The following is a 27,936-nucleotide window of genomic DNA, read 5'->3' on the forward strand; positions in this document are numbered from 1 at the left end:
GGTGTGTTAGAGAAACTCTGGCATTTTAACCTCACCAACTGTAGGCCACAGTTGAGTCCAGATGTCAGTTAACAAACCCAGCAGACTGTTGACACCACTTCCCTGTGTCTGAGTTAACACTTTAACTCCTGAATCTTGGATGAATGTACCCATAACAATAAATTCAGCCCTGTCCAACCACATATTTTGTCCTCCTTGATCTAATAACCCTCGAATCTATTCCCATACATCCTCTCCGAAATCCTGCTGATACAAATTGGAAAGATCCTGCAACTCCAGTGTGTATGCTCTTTTCCCAGAGCTGACCTTGTACTTTACCCCTAGGCTAAGCTGGGATCTAACCCCTGTTAGTGGCCTGGGGGCAGCAAGAAGTAGTGGAGGTGGGTACTGAGGAGAATGGGCATCTCCTTGTGAGGTAATTGCTTTAGGTGAAGTTCCTGAAAGATTTTTATTCAAGAAAAGGCTGGTTGGGAGGAGGGAGAAGGAAGATTGCTTTTTTCAGCAGAAAGATTTGGGGGTCCAAAGGTAGGCTTCCGTGTTAGTTCAGACATCCTTATCCCAAGATCCCACTTCTTCTCAACCCATTGCCCTTACCTTCGGCTGGGTTTGCTTTTAAATGGCATTGCAGATCTGCAAACCATACACTCGGGCATTGTGCACATCCTCAGCCCTGTCTGTCTTAGAGCTTTAAGGTTGCAAAATGAAGAAGACATGTTAAAAGAACTAGATGCCTTGAAGTTATATGCTATTTATGTAAACGCTATAGGTTTTTCTAACTGCTTAGTTAATTTTAAAAGTGAGAATGAGTGTGGAACGTTGAAGTACTTCTTTGTATGAATTCCATTGTTAATCAGTGAATATTTGGAGGGGTCTTTAATATCTGAGATGCTGTGTCATATTGACAGTGAATTCATAACTTGTTGATCATTAACATTTTGTGTTTTTTATTTACAGAAACTTATTGGAGAAGTGTTTAATATTGTGAGCCAACAGTCTACTGCTCGACCTGGCTGCATTATCGAACTCGATGCAATAACCAACCAAGTAAAACCATGCTTGTGAATTGGTGATGTTAATATACTTGATTCCAGAGGGCTTTCTGTTACATGATATATTTTATTCTCAGAATAATTCTGTTGTTTGATACTAAATACAGCCAACTTCTCTTGATTCCTGTAGTGAAAATCTAATGATTTAGGAATCATTCTTCTCCAGGTGAATTGTATCTGTGCCTATTTTCTGCTTAAAGCTTTAGTCATTTGATTCAGTTCGGGAAGCCATGAAGGAAGATACAGTACAGCTCCACCGAGGCTGCGTCTGGGGTTTCTCTTTTGTGTTATTACTTATTTCAACTCAGTAGATGGTGACTTCAGCTGTAAGGTGTTGTCCTTGTTAGACTGAATATTAGATATTTTTATGAGATGAGTAAAATGCAGATGAATGTAGGATCAAAGTGTACATTTACTTTCTAGTCACAGGTCCTTTGTGTAGTCAATATTCCTCCCTAGCTGCTACCTAGCAAAGAAGGAGAACCCCATTTAGCCCTCAGGATATTTGTTGCTTCAGGATCATGTTTATGGACTAAGGGAGAGAACTAATATATTCATTGCACATATAAAAAAAGATTACTTTGGTGAGGAAGTCACCAATATTTTCAAACAAGGAAATGAAGACAGAGCCAACCATATTTAAAAACAAATATATACTATGTCATTATTTTTGCATGGTGCCTTGCACATTCTTTTGGGGAAAATGTAAGAATTTCCACCAATGTAGACAAATTAGAGAAATGATCACATCAACTCTTAGCAACAGAACTGCGGCTGCCAGATGCAAATTACTAATGCCTCCTAGGAAATCCTCAACCTGTGACTTCCTTTTTCTACTCCACAGTGATAGGGGAGAAGAGTGGATAGGCTTCATGCCCATAAATCTATTTATTTTTAGTGGATTGGGTGTTAAATTCACCCTCCACTTTAGCCGCTGTATGCCCTTTACCATGTGGTATTAGTGTAGTCCCCTCTCACCCAGCATTGTGCTTGTCACTCCATCCTTGCTGGTTGTGGCTCTCTTTACAAGGCTGATAAACTGCAAGCACTGATAAATGACTTAGGCTTATTATAAATGAGAGAGTTTAAGACTTATGCTAGGTTTTTACCCAATGTGCTGTATGATTTCTGCATCCATGAAGACATCACCGTTCCCTTTTCTTTCATTTCTTCTTTTTCCCTGGGGAAGGTGACCTTTTATACTATGAATGTGAAGAGATTTCTTATGTTTCTATTTGGAGAGATGTAAAAATACCCTGTAAATTTCATAAAAATTCTGTGGGTCAACCTAATATTGTCGTCCTTTTATTTCCCTCTACTCTGTAAGGAGGCTGATTTCCTTTATTCTCTAAGCATGTGGCTGTCCATCCAGTGCCAACATAATTTTGGCCGCTTCTCTTCTGTGAATTCTGTGGGGCAGCCATCTAATTTTCTTGACACACTTCCGTAATAAGCTTTTGTTTGGATCTAGCCTTTCCTCAAACGTAGCCATTTGTGTTGTCTTTACTCTTCTTCCCTGTGTGGTCCAAAAACATGATCATATAGCAGCTGACAGTGATGTTTCATCCATCCTTCTAGAAATCCTAGTTACTTACCTGCACATATGTTTCTCCAGAGATGTGTCGTCCGCACTGGCTGTTATAGGATCCCTCATAATTCCCACTGGACAGACTTATTGGGAGTAGTTTGAGGACCTTTCTGGTTTTTCTTTTTTCTTTTTGGTTCTTACGTAGAATTTAAAAAACCGAAGGTGTGCCACACTAGTGTGCCTCACATAGTCAGCATGGCCTTCTCTAGCCAGGCTTGAGACCTGATAATTTTGAGCTCAGCATGGTGCAGATCACTTAACTATGTTTTTTGTTTTTGTTTTCTTGGTTTTTTTTGAGAAGCAAACCTATTGAATTGTTTTTGTTCGAGCTCCTCATTTCTGCTACGGCTGTAGCATCTCTGGAAGTGATTTTTCCCTGCCCAGGTCGTTCTAATGATTTTTCCTGTTGCTTTTTCCTCTCTAATTAGTCAGTTGATAAAGAATAGAAATTGTTAGATTTATTTCTTGTATACTAGTGTTCTTGGGGAGATGGTGGGTGAAAGAGAATTTCAAGGATAAAACTCTTCATTTTTTTACATTTGTAGTGTGGCACAAATACACAGTTGCTTCATGTGTTTCAAGAAGACTTCATTATAGGATATAAACCACATAAGGAAGATATGGAGAAAAAGGAAACAGAAATATTTTTCCAGCCATCACAAGGTACTTTTAAAACAATAGTCTTGAGTTTGCTACCTTACTCTTAAAAAATCTCCAAACTTTCATTGAGTCTGAATCTTTATATCAGAAGTCATCACTCCCATAATTTTTTACAGAACACCAGTGAAAATTGCTTGCTTGTAGGTGAAGAAGGCATGTGGATGAAAATTACTTTTCAAAGACAGTTTCACTGGGACGTAGATTTTTTCCAGGAAATGTTATTTATGAAACCTAGTTTGTTTTAAAAATTACCTTGAGTTGTTCAGCTCTAAAGTTAATTTGTTTTGATTGGTAGCAAGTTCCCTGTCGTGTCTTAGGCAAACCAGTTAATTTTAGTATAGGTTTTAAAATGTTCCCCCCAAATTGCTAAAGACTGTTGACAAACATCGAATGTAAGATCCTGTGTTGTGTGGTGTACCAGGAACCTCGGGTGCACTGTGAACTGAAGGTACCAGCTCACAGTTTCCCCTCTGAAGTGTAGTATTTCTTTTTTTGTGTGTGAAAGAAAGTAGTTTTCCATAAGACCTTTCAAGAACAAACCAGATGATTAGTTTAAGTTATTTAGCTTAAAATGTTCTCTTTAGAATTTGTAACTTTGTAATTATAAAAGTATCGTTTTTTAATTTTAACATAGGACGTATTGGATAGAATACCTTCTATTTGAAAGTAAGAAAGACATGTCCTACTTTAAGAATTCATTTTCTGTGATGAACACTTTTTAGTTTACAAGGCGTTTCCAGATACTTTATCTCATTTGGTTATAGTTTGTAAGTATCTACATGGACATATTCAATTTTCTTGATATAGCTTTATCACAGAATTATGTAGAGAAATTTAAGGAAAATATTTCTACTGAATTTATACAGATAATTTCCTTTTCTGGAAATCAGATCAGTGGGAAATCAGAATGAGTTCCTATCTTCTCTGAGGCTTAGCCCTCAAACATCCTTTCACTCCTCAGACTGCTAATTTTTTCCCCTTTCATGTGTCTTTATTCACATATCAGAACGTTTCTTCTTTTTAAGTTATTTAGTTTTATGTTTTTATGTCATGTTTTCAGTTTTATTTCACTGTCACATAACAGTACTGCTTAACATATTTAAAATTTGCTTTTCTGTAGTCTTTTGCCTTTACTTGGGTTAAACTTTTTTATATGCTTTCCGGCAAACCTAGCTACTGTTTATTATCCTATTTCTAACAGGAAATACGTGCCAACCTACTAGAAAACAATGCTTGTATAAAGTTGATATTTTTCTTTACAGTAGTTTTAATTGAAAGATTTGCATTTAAAAATATTTTTTATTTTCCTCTTTGGATATTTCTTTATGTCATTGTGAAATCAGGCCAAGAGATTTTTTCCAGTGCCCCTCTTGGTTTTCCTTTAGTTTTTGTGCCAGGTTTCTCTGATAATCTTCCTGATTTTATAGCTGTTTTCTTAAGGACTTGATATGTGTATTTTTCCTCTTCCCTGCCCCTCCCTTGTTTTGTACTTTCTCAGTTTTAATTAAAAATTAATTACTCTTAATTAAGAAAAATGCCAATTATATACAGAAGTAGAGTGCATAAATGAACCTCACTATGCCTGTAATTTAGACTGAAAATTTTAAGATTTAGTCACCCTTGCTTTATCTACCCTATTTTCTTTTTTTTTCCTGAAATATTTTAAAGCAAAGCCAGCCATCTTGTTGTTTCATTCCTGTGTACTTCCATGTGCATTTCTAAAAATGACTTTCTTACATTGTAAAATAAAATTTCTCTGAGTTGTGTAATAATTAGTCCTTATTGGCTTCATTCAGTTGTCTCAGAAACGTCGAGGTTATTTGTTTCTAATTTATTTGCATCTATATCAAGGTCCACACGTGTTTCATTGTTTATTAAGACTCTTTTAATCTAAACTCATCCCCCCTTATACCCTCATCATGCCGCTGACTTGCTTTAGAGAAAGTTATTTTATAGGAATTTCTCTGACTGGTTACTTGTGATGTCATTTAAGCTTTTTCCTATAAAGTGCCAGTTAGCTCTATAGACTTGGTGAGGTTCAGCTTCCTGGTCGATGCTGTGTCCTTCATCCGTATCACACCAGAAGGAACATAATGAACATCACTCATTTCTAGCGATGCTAAGATTCAGAAGATTCAGGAGGTGGCTCCAAGGTAGTTTGCCAGCAATCTGTTATCTCATGGTTTCTTCCTTTGATATTGTTGCTTTTGAATCAATTATTAAGGATTGCAAAATTATGATTTTCTAATTTTATCCATTCTCATTTATTTAAAGAAATTTAAAGAATTTAAAGCATTTGTAAAGAAAAGCTTTCCCTTATCAACTGGAGCTATTTGGGTTCTTTGAAATACAGTTACTTTTAGGAAAGGCAGGATAAGTGTGTAGTTCTTTCCCTTTAATTGACAATTTCAGAGGAAGGAGTTTGTGCCCAAGTTACTGCCAGTGGTTACTGATGAATTTGTTGATATGGTTTGACTTTCTTTTTCTTTTGAGTATCATGAACCCATTTTTAAAAAAAAAAAACTATTTAAGAATAATATACATACCAAGAAGTACTCATAACGCTCATGGATTTTTATGTGCTTAGCAGATTTCAATCCGTTTGCAATCATTATTCTTTCTAATGCTCATATTGTCCTAAATTAGGTTAGTGAGGACCGTTTCAGGTTGGTCCTGAGACCTTTTGGCACAACCTCGTTATTCTTGGTAGTTTACTTTCTTTTAGGCACAACAAGATATCCCAGGCTCATCTTGTGATATCCTTTGCAAGAATGGAGTCGTCCCTCCCAACTCTTCCTTTGAATGGGGCATGGTATATAGAGACCACAGTTTGAGCTCTAGCTGTGCTCATTGCCAATGAGTGTCATTATGGGTTTTCATTTTTAAGGAAAGTTTTTGTTGTCCTGTGTAGATTTCACTTTCATATATGAAAAGTGCAGTTGTCAACAGGGAAAATTATATACACAAGTAATGTCTTTTCATAAAAAAATGCTTACAATTTCTAAGAAGTCTCTTCTGTACCACCACCACTGCCCATCCCCCCCAGCTTTTAATTTTTTAAAAAAATGCTATTTTTATATAGGAAAAGCAAGATAAATGTTTATTTCATTCTTTTGTTTTAATTGTCCATTTGTGAACTAAAGGAATTAGTGCCCCAGTTACTTCGAGGGGTATCCAATGAGGCTGACTTGTGTTCTCTCTTCCTCTGTCCCTCTTGCTCTCTCTGTCTCTCTCTTCCTTTCCCTCCTCCTTCCATTCCTTCCTTCCTTTCCTTTTTTCCTTATATGCCCTTTCTTTCTCTTTTGGTGTTTTTATGAACTCATGGTTTTTTTATATAGTCAATGTGTTTTAATAAATTATATTTATTTTTATTCTCTGATGCTCTAATTGTCCCATCTTTGACCAATAGGTATCCCTTCCTGTGACTTTTGTGTACTTTTGACTTAGCCCCGTTAGTCTTTGATAGCTACCTAACTTTGGGCACAAAAGTTATGTAAAACTGCTACTAAACATCTCTTCTTCCCCCTTCCTCCTGACTTCTTTGCATATCAAGAGATGTTCTTAAAAAGTGTCTTTTCTTTTAGTCCTATAGAATCACACTAACTTAAATTAAATCCTTTTCCTTTGAAAATAGGCTATCGCCCACCACCATTTTCAGAAAAGTTCTTTCTAGTAGTAATTGAGAAGGACAGCAATAATTACTCTATTCTCCATATGTGGCATCTTCATCTTAAATCCGTACAAGCCTGTTTAGGTAAGTAATTATATTACAATTTTTATGCAGAGATGATGTGAAATAAATTCATTTTACTGAATATGCTTTAGGTTGGTTAATTCTTTAAAATGAAGAGCCAGTGAACTGTAAATTGAGTTGCTGAATTGAAGTATCTATATGGCAAACTTTTAATTATAAGGTCATAAATCATTAATGAAACAGCTTAATCTAAAAACAGACCAGTTTTGGGGCACATTAGACATGTTAAAAAAAATAAAAGCTTGGTCTATTTATTTTTTTCAATTAATATTTATTGAATGCTTATTATGTTCTACATATCTGTCTCTATAAATCAGTTTTGCCATAGAATTAATATTGTACTTTTCTGTTGATTAATACACTACTTTCTGATACAGTGTACATTAGCTTTAGCATCACTAAGAGAAGCAGATTTGATATTTAGAAAAATGTGTCTGAGCATCTGAAGCTCAAAAGCAGAACTGTTTTGGTAGAACATTAGGAAATTCAACATTGATAAAAAATTATTTCAGCCATATTTTTGCTGTACACATTCATATTAATTTCTTAGCACTTTGGAAAATCTGTAATGTGAAGCAAAGACATTGATCATGGATCTTTCTGTTTAAAACAAACTTACTTTCCGAGAGAGATTCTTGGGATGAAGAAGTGCACAGAGAGCCATATCCAACTGAATCTACTTCAAACTAGTTAAATCAAAATATTTGAGAGTTTTAAAAATATTTTACTATTTCTGGTGATTATATAATTTAACCCATGTTATACACATTAAATGTTTAATACAGTGCACTAATTATCTATGTGTGAATATATATATATATATATATATATATATTTTTTTTTTCCCTTTATAATCCACATTATCACATAACTGCATAAGTAGTGGTTCTAACTGGGCCATGAACTGCCGTAGAAAAGCCAGTGATTGAATAGAACCTTTCCCTGGGCTTAGTCTTCTTGATGGAGTAGGAATCTGAAAATTCTTTCAAATTCTTGGTGTTACATGTATTTTCACAGAAATGGAAGAGTAAAGGCATCTAAAACCAGCTCGTCAGGAAGAGAATTCTTAACCCACCAGAGGGTATATAGTATTTTCTAGAGTTGGGCACAGAGCCAGGATGGTTCTGAAGAGATTAACAGAGGTAGAAACAGATCCTTGTGGTAGGACAGGAATCGTGTGATCCCTCTGTCTCCGTTGCTTATGAAGGAAGCGTCCTGCAGCTGTTCCCCTGAAGCAGGGCTAGTGTAGAGCTGCTTGCTTTATGACAGCAATAAAGGGTCACAGACGTCAGACTATGGTAGAGGCAAATGAAGAGTGTGCTCTCTTCAACTGTGGCAGAAGGCGTTCTGGATTCTAAGACTCACAGCAGAGTTAACATAGTGTATGTTGCCATTCACAGCTAATTCTTGAGTTTATCAGTGTTGAAAATCCTGGCAGAAGATGAAGTGATGGGCTTAAAATCGAGAAGGGGAAGAAATATGTTGAGTATTCCTGTAGGTGCCAGGAACTGAGATAGTTGCTTTGTCTATGTGGGATGTATATTATCCTCAGTTTACTAATGGAATGATGTTAACTAACTTGACCAGGTCCCACATCTAGTTTGTCACAGACCAAGTTTCAAAATCAGATCTTCTGGCTCCAAAGCCTTTTCTTTTTTTCTAGTTCTTATTTTCTTTCTTAGCTTGAGATATATGTTATAAAATTGCCTGGTTTACAAGAAGAGACATAGTGTAACTCAGTCGTATTTTGTAGATGAGAAGAAAGCCAGAGATGAAGGGCCCTGCTCAAGGAAACATATCTAGTCACTAACAGAGCCAGGAGCAGTACTTCTGTCTTCCAACTACTGATTCAAGTTTGTAGTCTTATTCCATTTTACAAAAAATGTTTTCAGATGTCTTATTGAGTTGTCTGCCATTATAAAATAGATTGACATATTTAGGGCCAGCCCTGGTGGCCTAGTGGTTAAGTTTGGTGCACTCTGCTTTGGCGGCCCAGATTTGGTTTCCAGGCACAGACCTACACCACTTGCCTGTCAATAGCCATGCTGTGGTGGATGCTCACATACAGAAAGAGGAAGATTGGCAACAGATGTTAGCTCAAGGTGAATCTTCCTCAGCCAAAAAAATGAAAAAAAGATTGGCATGTTTAACATCCATCAGAACAAAAGGGGATGATTATCTCTTGGTATTCTGGTGCTTCTCGAGATGTACAAAGCAATGAGACATCATCTTTGCCCTTGATGAAGTCACAGTCTAAAGGGGGGATAGACACACAAATAAATAAATGTAACACAGAGCATCCCTCACATTTAACAGAAGCACAGATACCTGATCTGATTAGAGGTTTACACTTCCCTCTAGTGTGAAAGCTGGAAACTCTCTGCAAGAAGATCAAGGTCAATATGTTTTCCAAATCCAGTTAACTAATACTGTCGTAAATTTGTTTTAAACTTTTAATTTTTGCATTTGTTCTTGAAATCGTTATTTTGTTTCAGGATTTGATAGTTAAGAGGCTGGTATTTTGGTATCTTCTTTGCCACTAGCTAAATAAATGACCTTAGGAAAATCCTTAAGTTCTCCAAGTTTAAATTTCTTCATCTATTAAGTGAGGCAGTACTTTGTTATTTCTCAAAGTTTGATTCATGCCCCATCTGTTTCAGAAACCCCTGGGCTGCTTATTAATGCAGATTTCCGGGATCTACCCCAAAACAACTGAATCAGTGTCTCTGTTTTTAGGCCCAGGAATCTTCATGTTAACAAGTTCCTCAGGCTTTCGATGTGTTTTGAAGGTTGAGAACATTGGACTAGATAACTTAAGGTTTTTTCTCTAGCTCTTACATGTTGTGATTCTTCCCTGACACATCCCTGTGATGGAGTTGGTGATGCTAAGAAAGAGTAAAATAGTAAAAAAATAATTTATCAAGTTAACTGAGGAAAAGTCTGAAAATTGACCTTGTCTCCAGAGTACTTTTAAGAAACCATGTTTCTTTTTTTTATTTTTTTCTCGTTTTTTAAAATTGATGTCATAGTAGTTTATAAGATTGTGATATTTCAGTTGTACATTATCTGTCAGTCACCATATATGTGCCCTTTTACTCCTTATGTCCACCCCCCAACCCCCTTCCTCTCTGATAACCTCTAATGTGTCCTCTTTGTCTATCTTCACATGTGAGTGAAATCATATGGGGTTTGTCTTTCTCAGTCTGGCTTATCTCGCTTAACATAATACCCTCAAGTTCCATCTATGTTGTTGCAAATGGGACATTTTTGTCTTTTTTATGGCTGAGTAGTATTCCATTGTAAGTGTATACCATATCTTCTTTATCCATTCATCAGTCACTGGGCACTTGGGTTGCTTCTATATCTTGGCTATAGTGAATAATGTTGCAGTGACCATAGGGGTGCATAGTCTCTTTGAATTATTGATTTGAAGTTCTTTGGATAAATACCCAGCAGTGGAATGGCTGGGTCATATGGTATTTCTATTTTTAATTTTTTGAGAAATCTCCATACTTTTTTCCATTGTGGCTGCACCAGTTTGCATTCCCACGAGCCGTGTATGAGGGTTCTCTTTTCTCTATGTCCTTGCCAACATTTGTTGTTTTTTGTCTTGGTAATTATAGCCATTCTAACAGGTGTAAGGTGATATCTCATTGTAGTTTTGATTTGCATTTCCCTGATGATTAATGATATTGAACATCTTTTCATGTGTCTGTTGGCCATCTGTATATCTTCTTTGGAAAAATGTCTCTTCATATCCGCTGCCCATTTTTTCATTGGATTGTTTGCTTTTTTGTTATTGAGTTGTATGAATTCTTTATATATTTTGGAGATTAACTTTTGTCAGATATATGGTTTGCAAATATTTTCTCCCAGTTGGTGGGTTTTTTTGTTTTGTTCCTGGTTTCCTTTGCTTTGCAGAAGCTCTTTAGTCTGATGAAATCCCATTTCTTTATTTTTTTCTCTTGTTTCCCTTGCCCAAGTAGATACGGTATTTGAAAAGGTCCTTGTAATAGTGATGTCAGAGAGTGTACTGCCTAAATATTCTTCCAGAAATTTTATGGTTTCACGTCTTACTTTCAAGTCTTTGATAGATTTTGAGTTAATTTTCGTGTATAGAAGAAATTGTGTTTCTTAAATGATAACAAAATATTCTAGCTCATGAGCGTAGTGATGATAGTAATATATTTCATAATTTTATAATTTATTTTCAAAGCTAAAACTTCAGAAGGTGTTTCATCGGAGAGTCTACTTTCAGTCCATGGGCAGAAGAATGTAGACTCTTCTCCAGAAACTTCTCCTAGTGTGAGCCTCATGCCTCATTCTTCATCAATTGCCAATCTTCAAACTGCTAGTAAACTTATTCTGAGTTCTAGACTGGTATATAGCCAACCTCTTGATCTCCCAGAAGGAGTTGAAGTAATAAGAGCAACACCGTCAGCAGGTAAGGTGACTCTAAGACCAGGCAGTTGTAGCTGAAGAGCAGTCTTCAGTGGATGAACTCTTCTGAAATAGGAGCTGTGTTGACATTGAAATAAAGATTTATTTTCTAGCAATGATACATCTGGTTATAGTTTCCTATGCTAAATGTAATCAGTTTGACAGAAAATGGTGTAAATATTTTAAAGTGAAGTTTCTTGCCTGCATTATGATTTCCTATAAATAGGAATACTATGATAGTAAATTTGCAAAGAAAGAACAAGTATGTTCATTTGCGAATCATTGAAGCTTTTTTTTTAAGTTAAGGCTTTTTATCCACATTGTGCTAATCATGTTTCACTTTTATTAAGAGTGATTGAACAAGAGTTGTCAGATACTTTGGGGGAAAAATGTAGGATACAAGGCTATAGTTTGATTAGTCTAGAATGATACTGACTTTAACAAGTTGGAAAGATAGTTTGGAGGGCAGGACTGGCAGCTATATTTAAAATGATCTGTCCCACTTGTGGAATTGAAGAGTTCCTAGAATTATATTTTTGGGGAACCAAAATTGGAGGTTCAAGACTATTCCAGTTACTGGTGAACGATTTTAAGTATGAGGGTTCTCTTGTTAGTCCCTAAGATAGGGTTGAATTCAGAGTTGGAAAGATCACATTAAGAGTTTACTCTGGGCTTTTGTGGCAGGCGCAGATCTAGGCCAGTTTTTGAATCTTTCAAATATTTGGAAAGTCTGGGATAGACTCAAGTTTATTGGAATTGATAGTAATAAATTATATTTTGCAGGAGCTTAATAAAACACTTTCAAATGTCTTATTTGCTAGTAACACTGCAAGGGAGGTAGTAACACAATCCCTATTATTTAGGTGGTACAGGCTCAGATGTTAAAGTGGCTTTCTCACCATTATGAAGGTATTGGTGGACTGAAACTTGAATCCAGGTCTTCTGACCCCAATCTTAATCACCGTTACCTCTTATCTTCTAGGTGACAATAGACAAGCAGTGTTAGTCTTTGACAGTCAGGAATAAATATGAGGGTTTTTGTTCAGTGTTAAGAGAGCAGGAGTTAAACCTGGTGAAAGGAGTGAGATCTCGTGGTCTGTTTGGCTGTCTGAAAACATTTGGACAGTAGGGGTAGATCTGGTGTCTGGATTATTTGAGGGTGGGTTAGGGGCATTTGAAGGACAGATTGTAATGACTATTTAAATATCTGTGATGAAAGTGATAAAAGAGAGCATGAAAGTCCAGAGAGGCATGTTGTGGTGAAGGCATATATAAGTTATAGCAGATAAAAGATTTATTGATTAAGGGTTGACTTGTTTCATTGCTTTTGCATTTTATTTTAGTGAAATATTTGCCTCATTTAGACTTAATTACCTACAAACAAATGAGATGATTATTACTGCATATTTTGATTTTACCAATGGGCTGTTCCGACTTCTATAGAGTTGGACACTAGGTGGGGAGGGAACTGCAGAGTTATTCTGAAGAAGCTCTTAGTGGCTTTGGATTTATCATATTCTAGAATTTACTTATTAGCGTATTATTTTGTGGTTCTGTTACTATGACTATCTGCTTTTTCTTTTTTAAGGGCATCTGAGTTCCTCTTCAATTTATCCAGTGTGCCTCGCACCTTATTTAGTGGTTACAACTTGTTCTGACAATAAAGTACGCTTCTGGAAGTGTAGTATGGAAACCAACCTACAAGGTCAAAGTGATGAGAAGGAAACCTATCACTGGAGGAGATGGCCCTTGATGAATGACGAAGGAGAAGACAATAGCAGTACAGTGAGCATTGTGGGAAGACCAGTTGCTGTTAGCTGTTCATACACAGGTCGTCTTGCGGTGGCTTACAAACAGCCTATCCACCACAATGGTTTTGTTTCTAAAGAATTTTCCATGCATGTTTGCATATTTGAATGTGAATCTACAGGAGGGTCAGAATGGGTTTTAGAACAAACAATTCATCTTGATGATTTGGTCAAGGTTGGGAGTGTACTTGATTCAAGGGTCAGTGTTGATAGTAATCTGTTTGTGTACAGCAAATCAGATGCACTTTTGAGCAAGGATAGATATCTTATTCCGAACATCAAGCATTTGGTACATTTGGACTGGGTGTCAAAAGAAGATGGCTCCCACATTCTCACAGTGGGAGTTGGTGCTAATATCTTCATGTATGGACGGCTTTCAGGAATTGTGACTGAGCAAATCAACAGTAAGGATGGAGTAGCTGTCATTACTTTACCACTAGGTGGTAGTATCAAGCAAGGAGTTAGGTCCAGATGGGTTCTTCTTAGATCTATAGACTTAGTGTCTTCTGTTGATGGTACTCCTTCACTGCCTGTTTCTCTCTCTTGGGTAAGAGATGGGATATTGGTGGTAGGAATGGATTGTGAAATGCATGTATATGCACAGTGGAAGCATGTTGTCAAATTTGGAGACATTGAAGCTGATGGTCCTGATGCAGAAGAGACAGCAATGCAAGATCATTCTGCCTTTAAATCTAATATGTTGTCAAGAAAAAGTATTGTTGAAGGAACAGCTTTTGCCGATGATGTTTTCTCTTCACCCACTGTAGTTCAAGATGGTGGCTTATTTGAGGCTGCACATGTACTTTCCCCTACTCTCCCACAGTATCATCCAACTCAGCTATTAGAATTGATGGATTTAGGGAAAGTTCGAAGAGCTAAAGCTATTCTCTCTCATTTAGTAAAATGTATTGCAGGTGAAGTTGCAATAGTTAGAGATCCTGATGCTGGAGAAGGAACTAAGCGACATCTTTCTCGAACCATTAGTGTAAGTGGTAGTACAGCAAAGGATACAGTTACCATAGGCAAAGATGGTACTCGAGATTATACTGAGATAGATTCCATTCCTCCACTACCACTGTATGCATTGCTTGCTGCAGATCAAGATACAACATACAGAATTTCAGAAGAAAGTTCCAAAATACCACAGAGCTGTGAAGATCATACCAAAAGTCAACCAGAGGATCAGTATTCAGAGCTGTTCCAAGTCCAGGATATAACAACGGATGATATCGATTTAGAACCAGAAAAGAGGGAAAACAAATCAAAAGTAATAAATCTTTCTCAATATGGACCAGCTTACTTTGGCCAAGAACACGCTAGGGTACTTTCAAGTCATCTCATGCACTCAAGTCTACCAGGCCTTACCCGTCTGGAGCAGATGTTCCTGGTAGCTTTGGCTGATACAGTGGCTACCACCAGTACTGAGCTTGATGAAAGCAGAGATAAGAGTTACTCAGGTAAATGCTCTCACTGAAAGTTTAGAAAGTTGTCATTGATAGAACTATTTGTGTTATCTACATAATGACTCATATATTAAATTGCAATCTTTTTATAAACCTTACAGGGGAAAGACCTCTCTAATAGACAGTTACTGTTACATAATATGATTAGTTGTGAAAGAAAAGAATAGGGGGTAGCTATAACCTGCACATATGACTTCATGGACTGGTGATATATGTGTGCATTCTCACTTGAGGTTTTTTTTTTTTTTTTTTAAAGATTTTATTTTTTCCTTTTTCTCCCCAAAGCCACCCGGTACATAGTTGTGTACTCTTCGTTGTGGGTTCTTCTAGTTGTGGCATGTGGGACGCTGCCTCAGCGTGGTCTGATGAGCAGTGCCATGTCCGCGCCCAGGATTTGAACCAACGAAACACTGGGCCGCCTGCAGCGGAGCGCGCGAACTTAACCACTCGGCCACGGGGCCAGCCCCTCTCACTTGAGTTTTTACACTGAAACCTTTGTATGATTTCAGATTTATAGTCTTTTGTTTCTTTCAAACAGATTGATTCCTATGGTTTATTTTTTTTTACTTTTAGTGATAATAATGGCCTATTTGTTTATTTTACTATTGAACCATGAGGCTTATAGGGACCTCATGGGGGCTCAACTTGTTCATCTTCCCATTTCTAGGAATAAATAATTTTTTACAGCTACCTAATTTTCTCTAAAAAGTCTGTTGAGAAAGAGGTTTTCATACATTTTAATGTAATGTGTCTTGCTTAATTCATTGTGTAACCAGAAAATTTTTGGCTGCCTCCTGAAACTAGATTCCATTCTCTTTTATGCAGACAGTTGAAGGTAATGATGTTGATTGTAAATGATGGCATTAGCAAAGGAAACTGGAAATTATTGATCATTCCTTCTTTCAGTCAGTATTGTGATTGGACAATTGCTATGTGGCTTTATGGACTTTATCCTATTTAATTATCACAGCAATCTAGCAGGTGGCTATTATTATACTTAATTTTATGGATGAAGATGCTGACCTTAGGGAGTTGTGACTTATTTAAGATCATACAGATATTAAGTGGCAGAACTGGGGTTCATTTGTGAATAAATCATCGCCTCCAAGCCTATATTCTTTTAACTGTTTCACAAGATTTCTAAATTTGAGGAAAAGGCTGTTCCTCAAAGCCACCTGGAATATATCTCTTCCTATAGGTTTATATTCTTAGATTCCCGAAGTTTCCTCTTCTGTAGGTTAAAATAACTAGAAACCTTAGAGGGTTTGCCTATGACCTGTTTTCTCATGATGTTAATTTTAAGAAAATTGTAATCATTCTGCTGTTGTGTGCAATAGAGCAAGACTCCCCCCAGAACAGACTTAATTAAGCCTTCATTGCAAACTTAATATATATTAGAGTTTTTACTCTGGGACCTTAAGAAAGTACGCATGCCACAATCCATGAAAAATAGTTTAAATTTCTAAGACAGAACTATATTATTGGCTAGGCATTGTAAAAATGCCTCACCTTGGTCACAGTGGACTTTCATGAGGTAGATAAGGCAGGAATGAATGTCTCCATTTCACAGGTGGGAAACTGAAGCTCAGAGAGTAAATAAGTTGCACATCTCAGTAAATGGATTCTAAGTAAATGAATTCTTCCATTTGTTCAGGTGAGACAACTTAGAGGCATTCTTGACTCTGCTTTCTCTCCCACCCCATATCCAGTCCATTGGCAAATGCTCTCAGTTCTACTCTCTCTAGAATCCAGTCATTTCTCATCACCTCTCCTGTTACCACTCTGGTCCAAGTCACTGTCACCTCCGCCCTTTTTGTTGATAAAATCTCCTACACTGCTTCGTTCTTGTTACCTCAGTCTGTTTTCACATAGGAATTGGTGATCATTTTAAAACAAAATCACATTAAATGTCTCCTCTGCTCAACATACACCAGTGGCTTCCCATCTCACTCCAGAAAGAAAGCCAAATGCTGCAGTGGCCTACAAGGCCTCGTGTGATCCGTGCGCATTTCCACTCTACTGCATTGGCCCCCGTGCTGTCCCACAGACACACTCAGCCCCTTCCTTCTCAAGGTCTTTGCACATATTGTTTGTTCTTCACAGAATGCTCTTCCAGATTTCTCTGTGGCTCATTCCCTCACCTCCTCAGATTTCTCCAGAAATGTCATCTTACTGGAAAGTTGTTCCCTGGCCACAGTATTAAAATAGGACCCCCTTACTCTGGCACTCCCTTTGTCTCAGTCCTGCTTTATTTCTCCCCATGGCATTAATTTCCACTTGACACATTACTTATTTGTTTACTGTTTGTCTCTGTCTCCTAAAATGTAAGCTCCGTGGGAGTAAGGACTTTGCCTTACTCACTGCCAAATCTCCCGTACCTGAACTGTGCCTCTCGTGTAGCAGGTGCCTGATTTGTTGAATGAATAAATAAGTGAATGGATGAATGAATATAGCTAATGGGAAGTAGACCTGGAACTTGAACTTGTGACAATTTAAAACGTTTTTTTTCTTCTAGAAAATATTATTTGATTCGACATGCTGAGTACTTCCTAAGTGGCAGTTACTGGGCTGGGTGCTGTTAATACTTTCGCATTGCTTTTATGCAACAGTGGCTGTAGTTCTGATTAATACTTGCCACACTTTCATGCCTCTGTTCGACTTTTGACTAAGAGTGAATTTCTGGAATCAAGGTTAAGGTTCAGCCATAACTTTGTAACGGTAGCCTGGGGAATCAAATTTCAAATCTTTGACAGTACTATATTTTAGATGAGCTAACCAGCCTAGAAAATATCACCTATTTAATTATATAATAATGATTTCACTTTAGTTATATAATTCTTATCTTTAAATCTCATCTGAATTCGTGTACGAACTGTTTTTAAAAATTTTGCCTAATTTACTATAGTTAATATATTTCTTATTAGATTTCAAAATTTCTCTCCTTTTCATTTATTATGAATAGCTATAAATACTATTGTTACCTGTACTACCAGGTGATTATATTTCACCAGTCATTTTTCGTTTGGGAGTTTTAGTATTTACATATTTTTTTGTAAAGTTATATGTTTTTTATAAAGATATTAAAGTGTTCACAAAGGAGTACACTCAAAAATATATATTTTGTGTAAATTATTACTACTAAGTTTAATGTTTATTTTCTAACTTTTTGTTGGTTTGTGACCCATTGCATTCCACTTCCTTAAACAGATGTTCTGTTTGCATTGCAGGACGAGACACATTAGATGAGTGTGGTTTGAGATACTTACTAGCTATGCGCTTGCACACGTGTCTTTTGACCTCACTGCCTCCTTTATACCGAGTACAGCTACTTCATCAAGGTATTAACTCCTTGTTTGAACCTTGGCACACCTTTTATTTGGTCTTCAAGTGATTGGTGTATTCATATTTGTGTATAAGCATTAGGTGAATCATTATATGCATACCTCTCAGAAGCCTTATGATCTTCCCGTCACATTGTACCCACTTAGCATTTTTCTCTGTGTCTTTCAGCTCTGTTCTGTGACTTGTGCTTGCCTATCTCAGTTCCTCAGACTTTACTCACTAAAGCTGTAGTAGCTTAGGAGTAAACCTGGTATGCCTGAGGTTGTAACCCAAAGTGGCCCTGAATTTCTTTGACATCTGATGTCTTTTCTTTAAAAATTATGTGTATTTTGCCCTATGTGTTACGATTTATGTTTATTTTAATGTAACCATTATGTTCTAAGGTACTTACTCACAGGTAAATCTGGTATTTCAGAAACATCTGCCGTATAGTAATCTAGTAGATTTGCGTACTCCCAGCACGCTGCCACACACCCTGATCTGAGACGTAAGGATTTATATAGGCCCTCTTACTTACATATTAAAACATTGAAACTATAGTTTAAAGCCACCTGCCCAAGATATAGGGCTATTTATTAATAGAGTTGGAATTAGAATCCCAGTCCAGTGCTCACTTTATTAAACGATGTCCCTTCTGAAAGCAGCGTGCTGGACGCAGCCCCGTAAAATGTGCGTTCGTATTGCAGGACCTAGAACACCAGGCCTGACAGTTTGTTGTTATTACTCATAGCACTCGCTGTTTACCTCAATAAATGTTCTTTGCAAATATGATTCTAAACAGCTGTCTAATATTCTTCCATGTGTATAAACTATATCTCATCTATCCAGTCCTTTTTTTTTCTTTTGCTGAAGAATATTAGCCCTGAGCTAGCATCTGTAGCCAATCTTTCTCTCTCTCTTTTGTTTTTTGCTTTACAAAGATTAGCCCTGAGCTAACATCTGTGCCAGTCTTCCTCCGCTTTATATGTGGGTTACCACCACAGCATGGCTGTTGAGTGGAGTAGGTCCATGCATGGGATCCGAACCTGTGAACCTGGGCTGCCGAAGCAGAGCTCACTGAACTGAAGTACTAGGCAGTGAGGCCTGCCCTCCAGTCCTTTATTTTTGAAACAGATTGTGCTGGGGTTTTTTTCTACTTGAATTATCACTGTAATGAATGTTCTTATAACCTTGCATATAAATATTTATGTATATATCTGATTATTTCCTCAAGTTAGTTTTCTAGCAGTGGAATTATTGAATCAAAGGGCTTGAAAATTCTTAAGGCTTGGTAAGTGTTGCCACGGTCGGAAAGACTGTGCTCATTTACATTCCCAGAGGCCATGTGTGATGATGCCAAAACGCAACAAATTGCCAACATTTGATATTATCACTTTAAACAATCTCTGCCATTGAATAGGTTTAAAAAGTGGTGTGCAAGGTTCTTTTAAATTTTAGTTTCAAATGATAGTCAAATGGTACTAAATCACTTAATGACAATTGTGTGCATTACCTAGGGAGATCTAAAACACCTCAGACTTCTAAATCTTTGTCAACTTCCATTTCCCCTCTGACTACAGTTAAAACATTGGAGATAGAAGTGACTGGAGTTGTAGGTGATGTCCTGGGAACAGTTTGCAGGGAAAAAATTAAGTAGCCAGTCTATAGATAGAAAAGCTAGGAACAGAGAGTAACTGCAAAGAATAGCTTGTCATTGGTAGGCAAGTAAAAATCAGTGCCTGTTGGGGCCTCTATTCTTTTTCTTCCTAATACTTTTTGTCACCTCTAATAGTTAGGTTTCCAAATGCATTCACTGCTCTCTTAATCTTGCCTTCTGAACCTAATTCCTTTGACATGCTTCTATGTATTTTTGTTTCCTCTTAATCGTACCAAAGACTTAATTAATCAAATTTTATTTAAGGGTATAGAATGCAATATATTTTATATTATTCTTTTATATTATAAATTTCATATCAGCAAAAGTATCTGTTTTTGCATTGCCATATAATAGCAATTTCTAAAGCAAAATGTTGGTTATTTGATGTAGTTTTTTCTTAAATAGACAAAGATTTAAATAGTGAGAAAATCTGCCTTTTAGATTCTGAAAAACTACAAATTGATGTTATTAAATTTTGTCATTTTTTTCCCTCTAAATTTATAGTGGCAGTCAAGGCTTGTGGTGATTTTGTGATGTGACTTCAAACACAGTTGTGTATAAATACTAGCAATGAAAAATTTAAAAGATTTAAGTTTATTGTCCAAAGTAGTCCTCATAGTTTTTACTTTTGTACTTTCTAAAGCAATTATTCTGAAGCAGTAATTATTAGAAAAGCTTTCAACTGCATGAGATATATATATATAGTAGTTGTTAATGAAAACAATTATCTGTAGTAACGTTGATGGCCTTGTAGCATTGAGAAGCCTGCATTGTAATGTGACTATCATCGACCCCAGACGTTTCTTTGTTTCCAAAGTGGGTTCACATAGATGGCCCCTTGGACTAATCTGCTCCATCCTGAGGCTCCTCTGGGTGCTTCTCAGTGTTCCCACTCTCTGTCACCACTGTGTGGTTCATTCCCTCATGTTTCCTCTTCACTTGCTCTGAGTGCAGTAAAGTGCTATCTGTAGTTAAACTATTGGTAAATTCATTTGTACTCCCAAGTCTGATGATGTCCCTAAACCCATTTTGTTGTCTCTAAATATGGCCTAGATCTCTGTCAGTCATCTACCAGGGCCCAAAATACTTGCCATATACCCTCTGTATTAGGCAGCCTTAAACTACTTTTAACTCAAGGCACTAACGACGGAGGAGCATGCCTCCTGACTGTTGTCCCTTGGAACTCCTATGAAGTTTAGCACTTGCTTTCAAATGCTGTTTAGCTTCTTGGCCCAAGGGAAGAAGGGGGCAGTTTTCAGTATTCGGTACTAAGGAATATGGTCCGCATGCAAGTGGCGCTGTGAAACAACACCCAAGCACGTGGGCCAAGGTACTTTGCCTTGACCAAAGCTTTCACTGTTGCTGAGTTTGGTGTGGGTACACGTGAATGGCTCAATATTCAGATATCTTTCTTTCCAGCAATTAAGTTTTAGAGTCTCTATTTTTGCAGGGGAAAAAAGCAAATACATTTGGGAAAAAGATAGAGATTTTGGTTTTGTGTATCCTGTCACTGATCTTATGTTTAGAAGCTTATAGTATAAAATCCTGAATGATGAAAGACTTCCTTTCGTGTTTTTTTTTTTTCTGCTTGAAAATTCTTTCCAAGATAAATGAATATATGACTATGTGGAAAATTGTTTTTGTTCTTTCTGATATAGTTCTGAAGGTTATTATTTTGTATTTCTAATTTAGGTGTGTCTACTTGCCATTTTGCCTGGGCTTTTCATTCTGAGGCTGAGGAAGAACTGATTAATATGATTCCAGCAATTCAGAGAGGGGACCCTCAGTGGTCTGAGTTAAGAGCTATGGGAATAGGTTGGTGGGTCAGGAATATTAACACTCTTCGAAGATGCATTGAAAAGGTAACTTACTTCATTGGATTTTGAAGTTAAGGAAAAAAGTCTTGTCTTAAAGAATAAGGGTATTATCTTCCAGAAAACCTATAGTGGAGAATTAGTTTGTAAATCCTGAGAATTTCTTAAATGAAAATCTTTGGAGACTCCAAAAACTTGACCCTTATAAAATGTCCACGCAGTATATCAATTGTCTTTTGCTATATGTACTAAGTTTATAATATATTAATGGAATAGTGATATTTTCTCCTGTCAGTTGAAGTGTGTCCTAGTTTAAGAAAATACAAAAATCTACATTCAGAAAGTAAACTTCAGTTCTTATCAGTTGTATACATTATATTAAAAAAATCATTCTTTTTATATAAAGGATCCTCTGCATGCCTAGTTTGATAAATAGCAAACTTTCTCTGCACAATTAAAATACCATTCAATAAAAATTTTGGTTTGTGTGCACTTGAAGGACATATCTGTGGCACAAAGGAAACATATAAATTTTTAAACAGTTTTTTAGAATTAGTTTTCTGGTACAGTTCCTTTAAAAAAAGTTTGTTAGTGGAAGCTGAAAGTTCTTCTGTGTTCTAGAAACTAACCATTATTGAACACCTGCCATTTGCCAGGTTTGGTGCTAGTTGCTTTTCATGAATTGTTTCATATAATCTTCTCATCAACCCCGTGGTACCCTCTCCATCTTACGCCTGACAGAACTAAGACTCAAAGCGATTAAGTTGTAACCAGCCCAAATTCCCATCATTTATATAAGCATTAGGTTTAGTCTGTGTCTTTTCTACTCTGTCAGGGTTAGGAAAGTGGAATTCTCATTTATCGATTACTTTCAGGAATCCATTGACATTCCCTGAAGTATAATTAAGGATACTACATTGGTGAAGTAGTGGGTTTCTCTCTCCCAAGGATGCAGAGAGCCCTCCCTGTTTTATTCCCCTGCAGTAGTTCTCCAACTTTAGCGTCAGAAGGATCACCTGGCAAACTTACTTAAAATGTGTCTCTTCCAGTCCCGTTCCCAGAGATTTTCATTTGGTAGGTTGGGGGTGGGAGGGCTGCGGCATCTTCGTCTTCAGAATCTCCTGTGATCATGATGTTCGTGGTCCTCAGATCACAGTTTGAAATGTGAGTATAGAAGAGTCATTTCCCTGCTACATGTAAGGCAGCCGAGGAGATACCACCATTTCTCCTCTCAAAATGGGCACAAGTGTAAGAAGGAATTTGCTCTCAAACCAACGAAAAAATGTAGTTTCTGGTATAGGGAAAGTTAAATGCTATAGCATGTAAATAACACGGTAGCTACATTAAATTTTTTACATCCCAAAGCAGTGGAACGAAGAGGACATATTTTATCTGAAATGTTTCAGGTGTTGTCTAGAAAGACCTCTTTAATTTCTTGTCAGCAATGTGTGTGTCATTATAATTGAGTATTTCTGATATATACGTATGATTTATTTCCACACGTAACTTCTCTCTCAAAATTAAATCAAAGGGATATGTAAATTTGTTGTTTGTCTTGAGGTATATATTGTAAATCCTTAGCTGAATATTGAATAAAAATTTCTCTACAAATTATTAAACATATTGAAGCACCAAGTTAAATGATGGGCAGAGAAAATGCTAAAAAAAAAGAGGACGAGAAATCAGAGTATGGAGAGTAAAATATTTCTGTGATGCGATTTTAGGTATCTTCTCCCCTCACTCCCATGCTTGGTAGCTTCCTGCTTCACCTGTTAGTCACTGTGAGCTAATAAAACAGCCGTTGTTTTTTATTGTTATACCTCTCAGTTTAGTGATTTGCAGGGGTTATCTGAGTATCTTTGAGAAATAAGGTACAGTCTCTATGGTATTGTGTTCAAAACAATTCAATTATAGACAATGTACTGGCTTAATAATTTTTAAATTTATACTGAGTTGATTTGTTCTGTATAAATTCAGCACCTTTGGTTGTATGGCTCAAAGGAGGTTATCAATTATAATGCGTGGAGAATTCCGTGCTCATTGAGACTTTTCCTCCTGGAATTTCTAAAAACTAAAATTTGTAAGCCCTTTAAAATAACAGAGCTTCAACCTTCTACATTTTAATTACATGCCAGAAAGAATGTGCCGATCCTTCAGAATTGTCACAATTTGGTTGAAAAATACCAGAAAAGTGTGTTTTCTAAAAAGTCTATTTAAAAAAAACTGGAACATTAATTTTTGTCTGTAGTTTTTAAAATGTGTGTGTGTGATTGGTATTTATTCACAGGTGTCTGTATCAGTATTAGTTGAGAGAGCTTTAAATTGTGATGTCTCATACCATACAAGTTAGCATTTTGACTTTTACAAGACATTGAGAAATGTAATATGGTTAACTTTCAAGAAAAAGGTCACGTCTATTGAATACTCTGCCTTCTTTATTGTTTCCTACATTAGACAGTTTTATCACTATGTGCGTTCTAATCCCTTTTCCACTCTACTGTGTGACCCTAGGCAATTCACTTAACCTCTCTGTGTCTCAGTTGCCTCATATGTAAAATGGGGATAATAATAGTACTTCATGGATTGCGGTCATTCAATAAGATAAATGAAAGGTGCTTAGACTGGTGCCTGGTACGTGGTAGGTAGTCAGTAAATGCTAGTGGCTATTAATATTTTGATGACAATTACTGTTAGGCAAATGGTTGTGTCTAGGAGTGTGTATTAAAGCTACTGGAGATTGTGGAACAGAGCCAGCTTTTCCCATCTGTGTAGTGTCTGTCAGCCGTGGACGTAGCAGGGAAGCATTAATTGTTGGTTAATTGGTTGTAATTCTTTTATCACAGAGTTAATTTAATATGATACTGTATTCACCATGTAGGTCGCCAAAGCTGCTTTTCAGAGGAACAACGACGCCTTGGATGCAGCCTTGTTCTACCTTTCCATGAAGAAGAAAGCGGTGGTGTGGGGTCTGTTTAGGTGAGTTGCCTCAGCGCTCAAGGCAGTTTAATGGAATGAGGATCGTGCTGTTAATCAGAAACCTCGTGCTTTCAAAAGTAATTCAATGTATGACCTTGATCCAGTGAGCTTGCTTCTGTGTGCCTTGGCTCCTCATCTGTAAAAAATGGGCAAAATATCTTTTCAACTTAACCTAAAGAGTGGGATGTTGTTAAGAAAGAAAAGTTGGTCAAAGCACTTTGGAAAATAAAAACTTCTCTTGCTTCCTGTTTATGTTTATATCAGGCGTTTGAGCTTTCCCTGTTAACTGAAGTGAAGAGAAGCCTGCTGACACATACCCATCCCTGAAGTTGTTTTTCTAGATGGATGCTTGAGGTTTTTATTTTCTACTTCCACATGTTCTGTAAAGGATTCAAAATATTTGAAGATCGGTTTAACCACTGATGTTCGTGCTCTGGTTCCCAGGTCACAGCATGATGAAAAAATGACAACATTTTTCAGCCACAACTTCAATGAAGATAGATGGCGTAAAGCCGCTTTGAAAAATGCTTTCTCTTTACTTGGAAAACAACGCTTTGAACAGTCTGCTGCTTTTTTCTTGTTAGCTGGCTCCTTGAAAGATGCCATAGAGGTATAAATAAAAAACTGTGCTGTGAAAGGCTTGTAAGAAATGGAAAACCTGAAAAGGTCGTAGAGAAGAGCGTCATTTCTTGTCGTGTTTGTAAGGGCAGAGATAACTATAGAGGTTACTGAACATAAATAGTGGCACTGTGATAAATGACATTATAAATAAACAAATTCAACTGAGAAACATAAATAAAATTTTATATCAGGGAATATTGCATTTCAAGATAATTATATGCATTTCAAGTATAACTGTATGAAAAGATGGCAAAAAATTGCTTATGAATGTCTTTTTCCTGGGCATCGTGTGATTCTGAACTATTTGAAGTATATATAGATCATAACCTCCTTATCCAGTGCAGAAAGGCAGATATTTTAAGTTCTTTTTCTTCTGATTTCTAAAGGAAATTCAGAGAGCAGGAACTAAAATTGCAATTTGTACTGTTTTGTAATGTAGTTGTTTTAGATAGTAGAAAATGAATGTGGAGAGGTAAAATTTTGCGTTTTTTAATATATAGTCCTGGTAGCTAATGAAGAGAGTAATTACATCTGTTTCTGTTTAAATCTTCGTCTTGGGATGCTTACACTTATTATGAACAATCCAACCAGGCAAAGGGAAACTAGAATTGGAAGTAATACGTGATAGAAGAAATAGGAAATATCCCAAAAGTGAAAGTACTTTAAATTTAGAATTGGTCATATTTTCAAATTATCTTAGGTGTAAGATTTTTTAAAATAACAAATGTTTCTAATTTTGAAATGGGAATTTTGCCTAGAAGATGTAGGTAAAGAAGAGAAATATTGACTGAGAGATGCTCATAGTTCCTGAACGACCCCAAATTCTCAAGATTGGTGTTTACATTAGAGTATAAGCCCACAGAGAGTAAAAATATAATATATGGGTTTATTTCATAAGCTATTTGCTAGGTATATAGAAGGTCCTTTTAAAAGAGTAATATATTTATATGGAAATATATTTGGAAATTAAGAGGAACTGATATATATAAATTAAAATGTCATAGGTGGCATTTAATTTAACAATGAATGTCATTAATTTAAATTAATTAGTTTAAATTGACCTAAGTTGACATTCTTTGTTTCATGCTTATTTTGTGAATGATCTTTCTAAGCTGGAAGCTACTAAGTTCTAGTTTGTTACTCTTCTTGCTGTTCCTTGATCTCCTATCAAGCAGTCATTTTACTACCCTTCAACCCCTGGACCCCTCCCTACACTGTGAGAATATAAATGGTAGATGATTTCAGGATATTGGTGGTATATTTCATCTCTCTAAATAATTACCATTAAATAAGTATTTCTTAATATTTAAATTTACAGGTTTGTCTTGAGAAAATGGAAGATATTCAGCTAGCCATGGTTATCGCCCGTTTGTATGAATCTGAATTTGAGACTTCATCCACTTACATATCCATCCTAAATCAGAAGATTTTGGGTTGCCAAAAGAATGGCTCAGGATTTGATTGCAAAAGATTACATCCTGATCCTTTCCTGCGTAGTCTTGCCTATTGGGTAATGAAAGATTATACCCAAGCCTTGGACACGTTATTGGAACAAACGCCGAAGGAGGAGGATGAACATCAAGGTAGGACATTTCATGGGTTTCTCTTTTTCCTTTTTAAAAGAAGACAGTTCTGAACTAATGTTCACTTAAATTAAAAAAAAAAATCATTATCAGATTTATTTTTCAACTTTCGGAAATTATTCTCAAAATTTCTTGGGTGGCTAAAGGATTAGTCACTTACTATCAGTAATTGAATCTAGCCTTTTGTTATCATAATTTGAGTAGTACTAAGAAGACTTCCCACACTTTTTACTCTGACATATGTTGAGGTATGTAAGATAGGCTTACCATGCTATTCTAAACTGAAGCGTACAGAATGCTTGACACATTGTACAGCTTTTTTCTTATAATTATTTAGCCAGGTTGTTTTCTTTTTTAAGAGGAAAAAAAGTTTTGGCTGTAGCACATATTGGTTTAGTGCATGGGCCTGGAGAAACTTTATTTTTCTGTGGTAAACTTTCTTTATTCTTCATTATCCCAAATAATTTAGATTTTTTTAAGCATCTGGAAGGTATTTATCAGCATTGTTTGCAGTAATTTAAAAAGTACAACATTCCAAGTATTCGTCAATAGAATAGCTGAAAAAATTGTGATATATCTGTACTAGAGAAACAGTGAGCCATTAAAAAATGAGGTAGGTCAGTGTGTTAATATGTGCTGTGTTATTAAGGGAAAAAAGTAAGATGCAGAACAGTGTGATTCTTGTTGCATTTTACACACGTGTTGCACATACACACATGCATGTGTGTGCCCACAGTGTCTGGTCTCCCAGATGCTTACGTGGGTAAAGAGATTAGGGCCCAATTTTTACTTTCTTCTTTACAGAGAAAAAAACAATATTTTAATAAATAATGTTAAAACTTTTAAAGGAAAGGAAATAAATCCTTTAGAAGAAAAATAAGTACCTGAGTAATTTTAATAAAATGTGCACGTTCTTATAAAAGGAAGATTCTAAGGTCCTATTTATTTTGTAATGTTTTCCAGGTTAATTTTTAAAAACTTGCTCTCATGGAAAATTTCAAATACATATAAAAGAGTGAATAATATAATGAGAATCTGTGAATCCATCACCCAGCTTCAACAGTTACTACCTTGTAACCAACCTTATATCATATATACTCCCATTCTTTCCATCTCCTCCCATTCTCAACACACATTTATTTTGAAGCAAATTCCAGCATATTTCATCTGTAAATATTTCAACATGTATCTCGAAAAAATAA

At 36.3% G+C, this 27,936-nt stretch overlaps 1 protein-coding gene across 4 annotated transcripts in view; it reads left to right on the plus strand.

The window, feature by feature from the left end:
* The window catches only part of DMXL2 (Dmx like 2), a 135,675-nt gene that overhangs the window by 74,276 nt on the left and 33,463 nt on the right, over positions 1-27,936 (plus strand). For all 4 annotated transcript variants that reach the window (XM_008513828.2, XM_008513830.2, XM_008513829.2 and 1 more), the window contains exons 14-23: positions 955-1,044; positions 3,183-3,300; positions 6,932-7,051; positions 11,268-11,495; positions 13,080-14,756; positions 17,990-18,100; positions 21,433-21,602; positions 24,433-24,530; positions 24,975-25,140; positions 26,470-26,734. In XM_008513828.2, coding sequence (XP_008512050.2) covers positions 955-1,044; positions 3,183-3,300; positions 6,932-7,051; positions 11,268-11,495; positions 13,080-14,756; positions 17,990-18,100; positions 21,433-21,602; positions 24,433-24,530; positions 24,975-25,140; positions 26,470-26,734 — 3,043 coding nt within the window. The remainder of the gene's footprint in view (positions 1-954; positions 1,045-3,182; positions 3,301-6,931; positions 7,052-11,267; positions 11,496-13,079; positions 14,757-17,989; positions 18,101-21,432; positions 21,603-24,432; positions 24,531-24,974; positions 25,141-26,469; positions 26,735-27,936) is intronic.

This window comes from Equus przewalskii, chromosome 1 (assembly GCF_037783145.1).
Source record: "Equus przewalskii isolate Varuska chromosome 1, EquPr2, whole genome shotgun sequence".
NCBI classification, from domain to species: domain Eukaryota; kingdom Metazoa; phylum Chordata; class Mammalia; order Perissodactyla; family Equidae; genus Equus; species Equus przewalskii.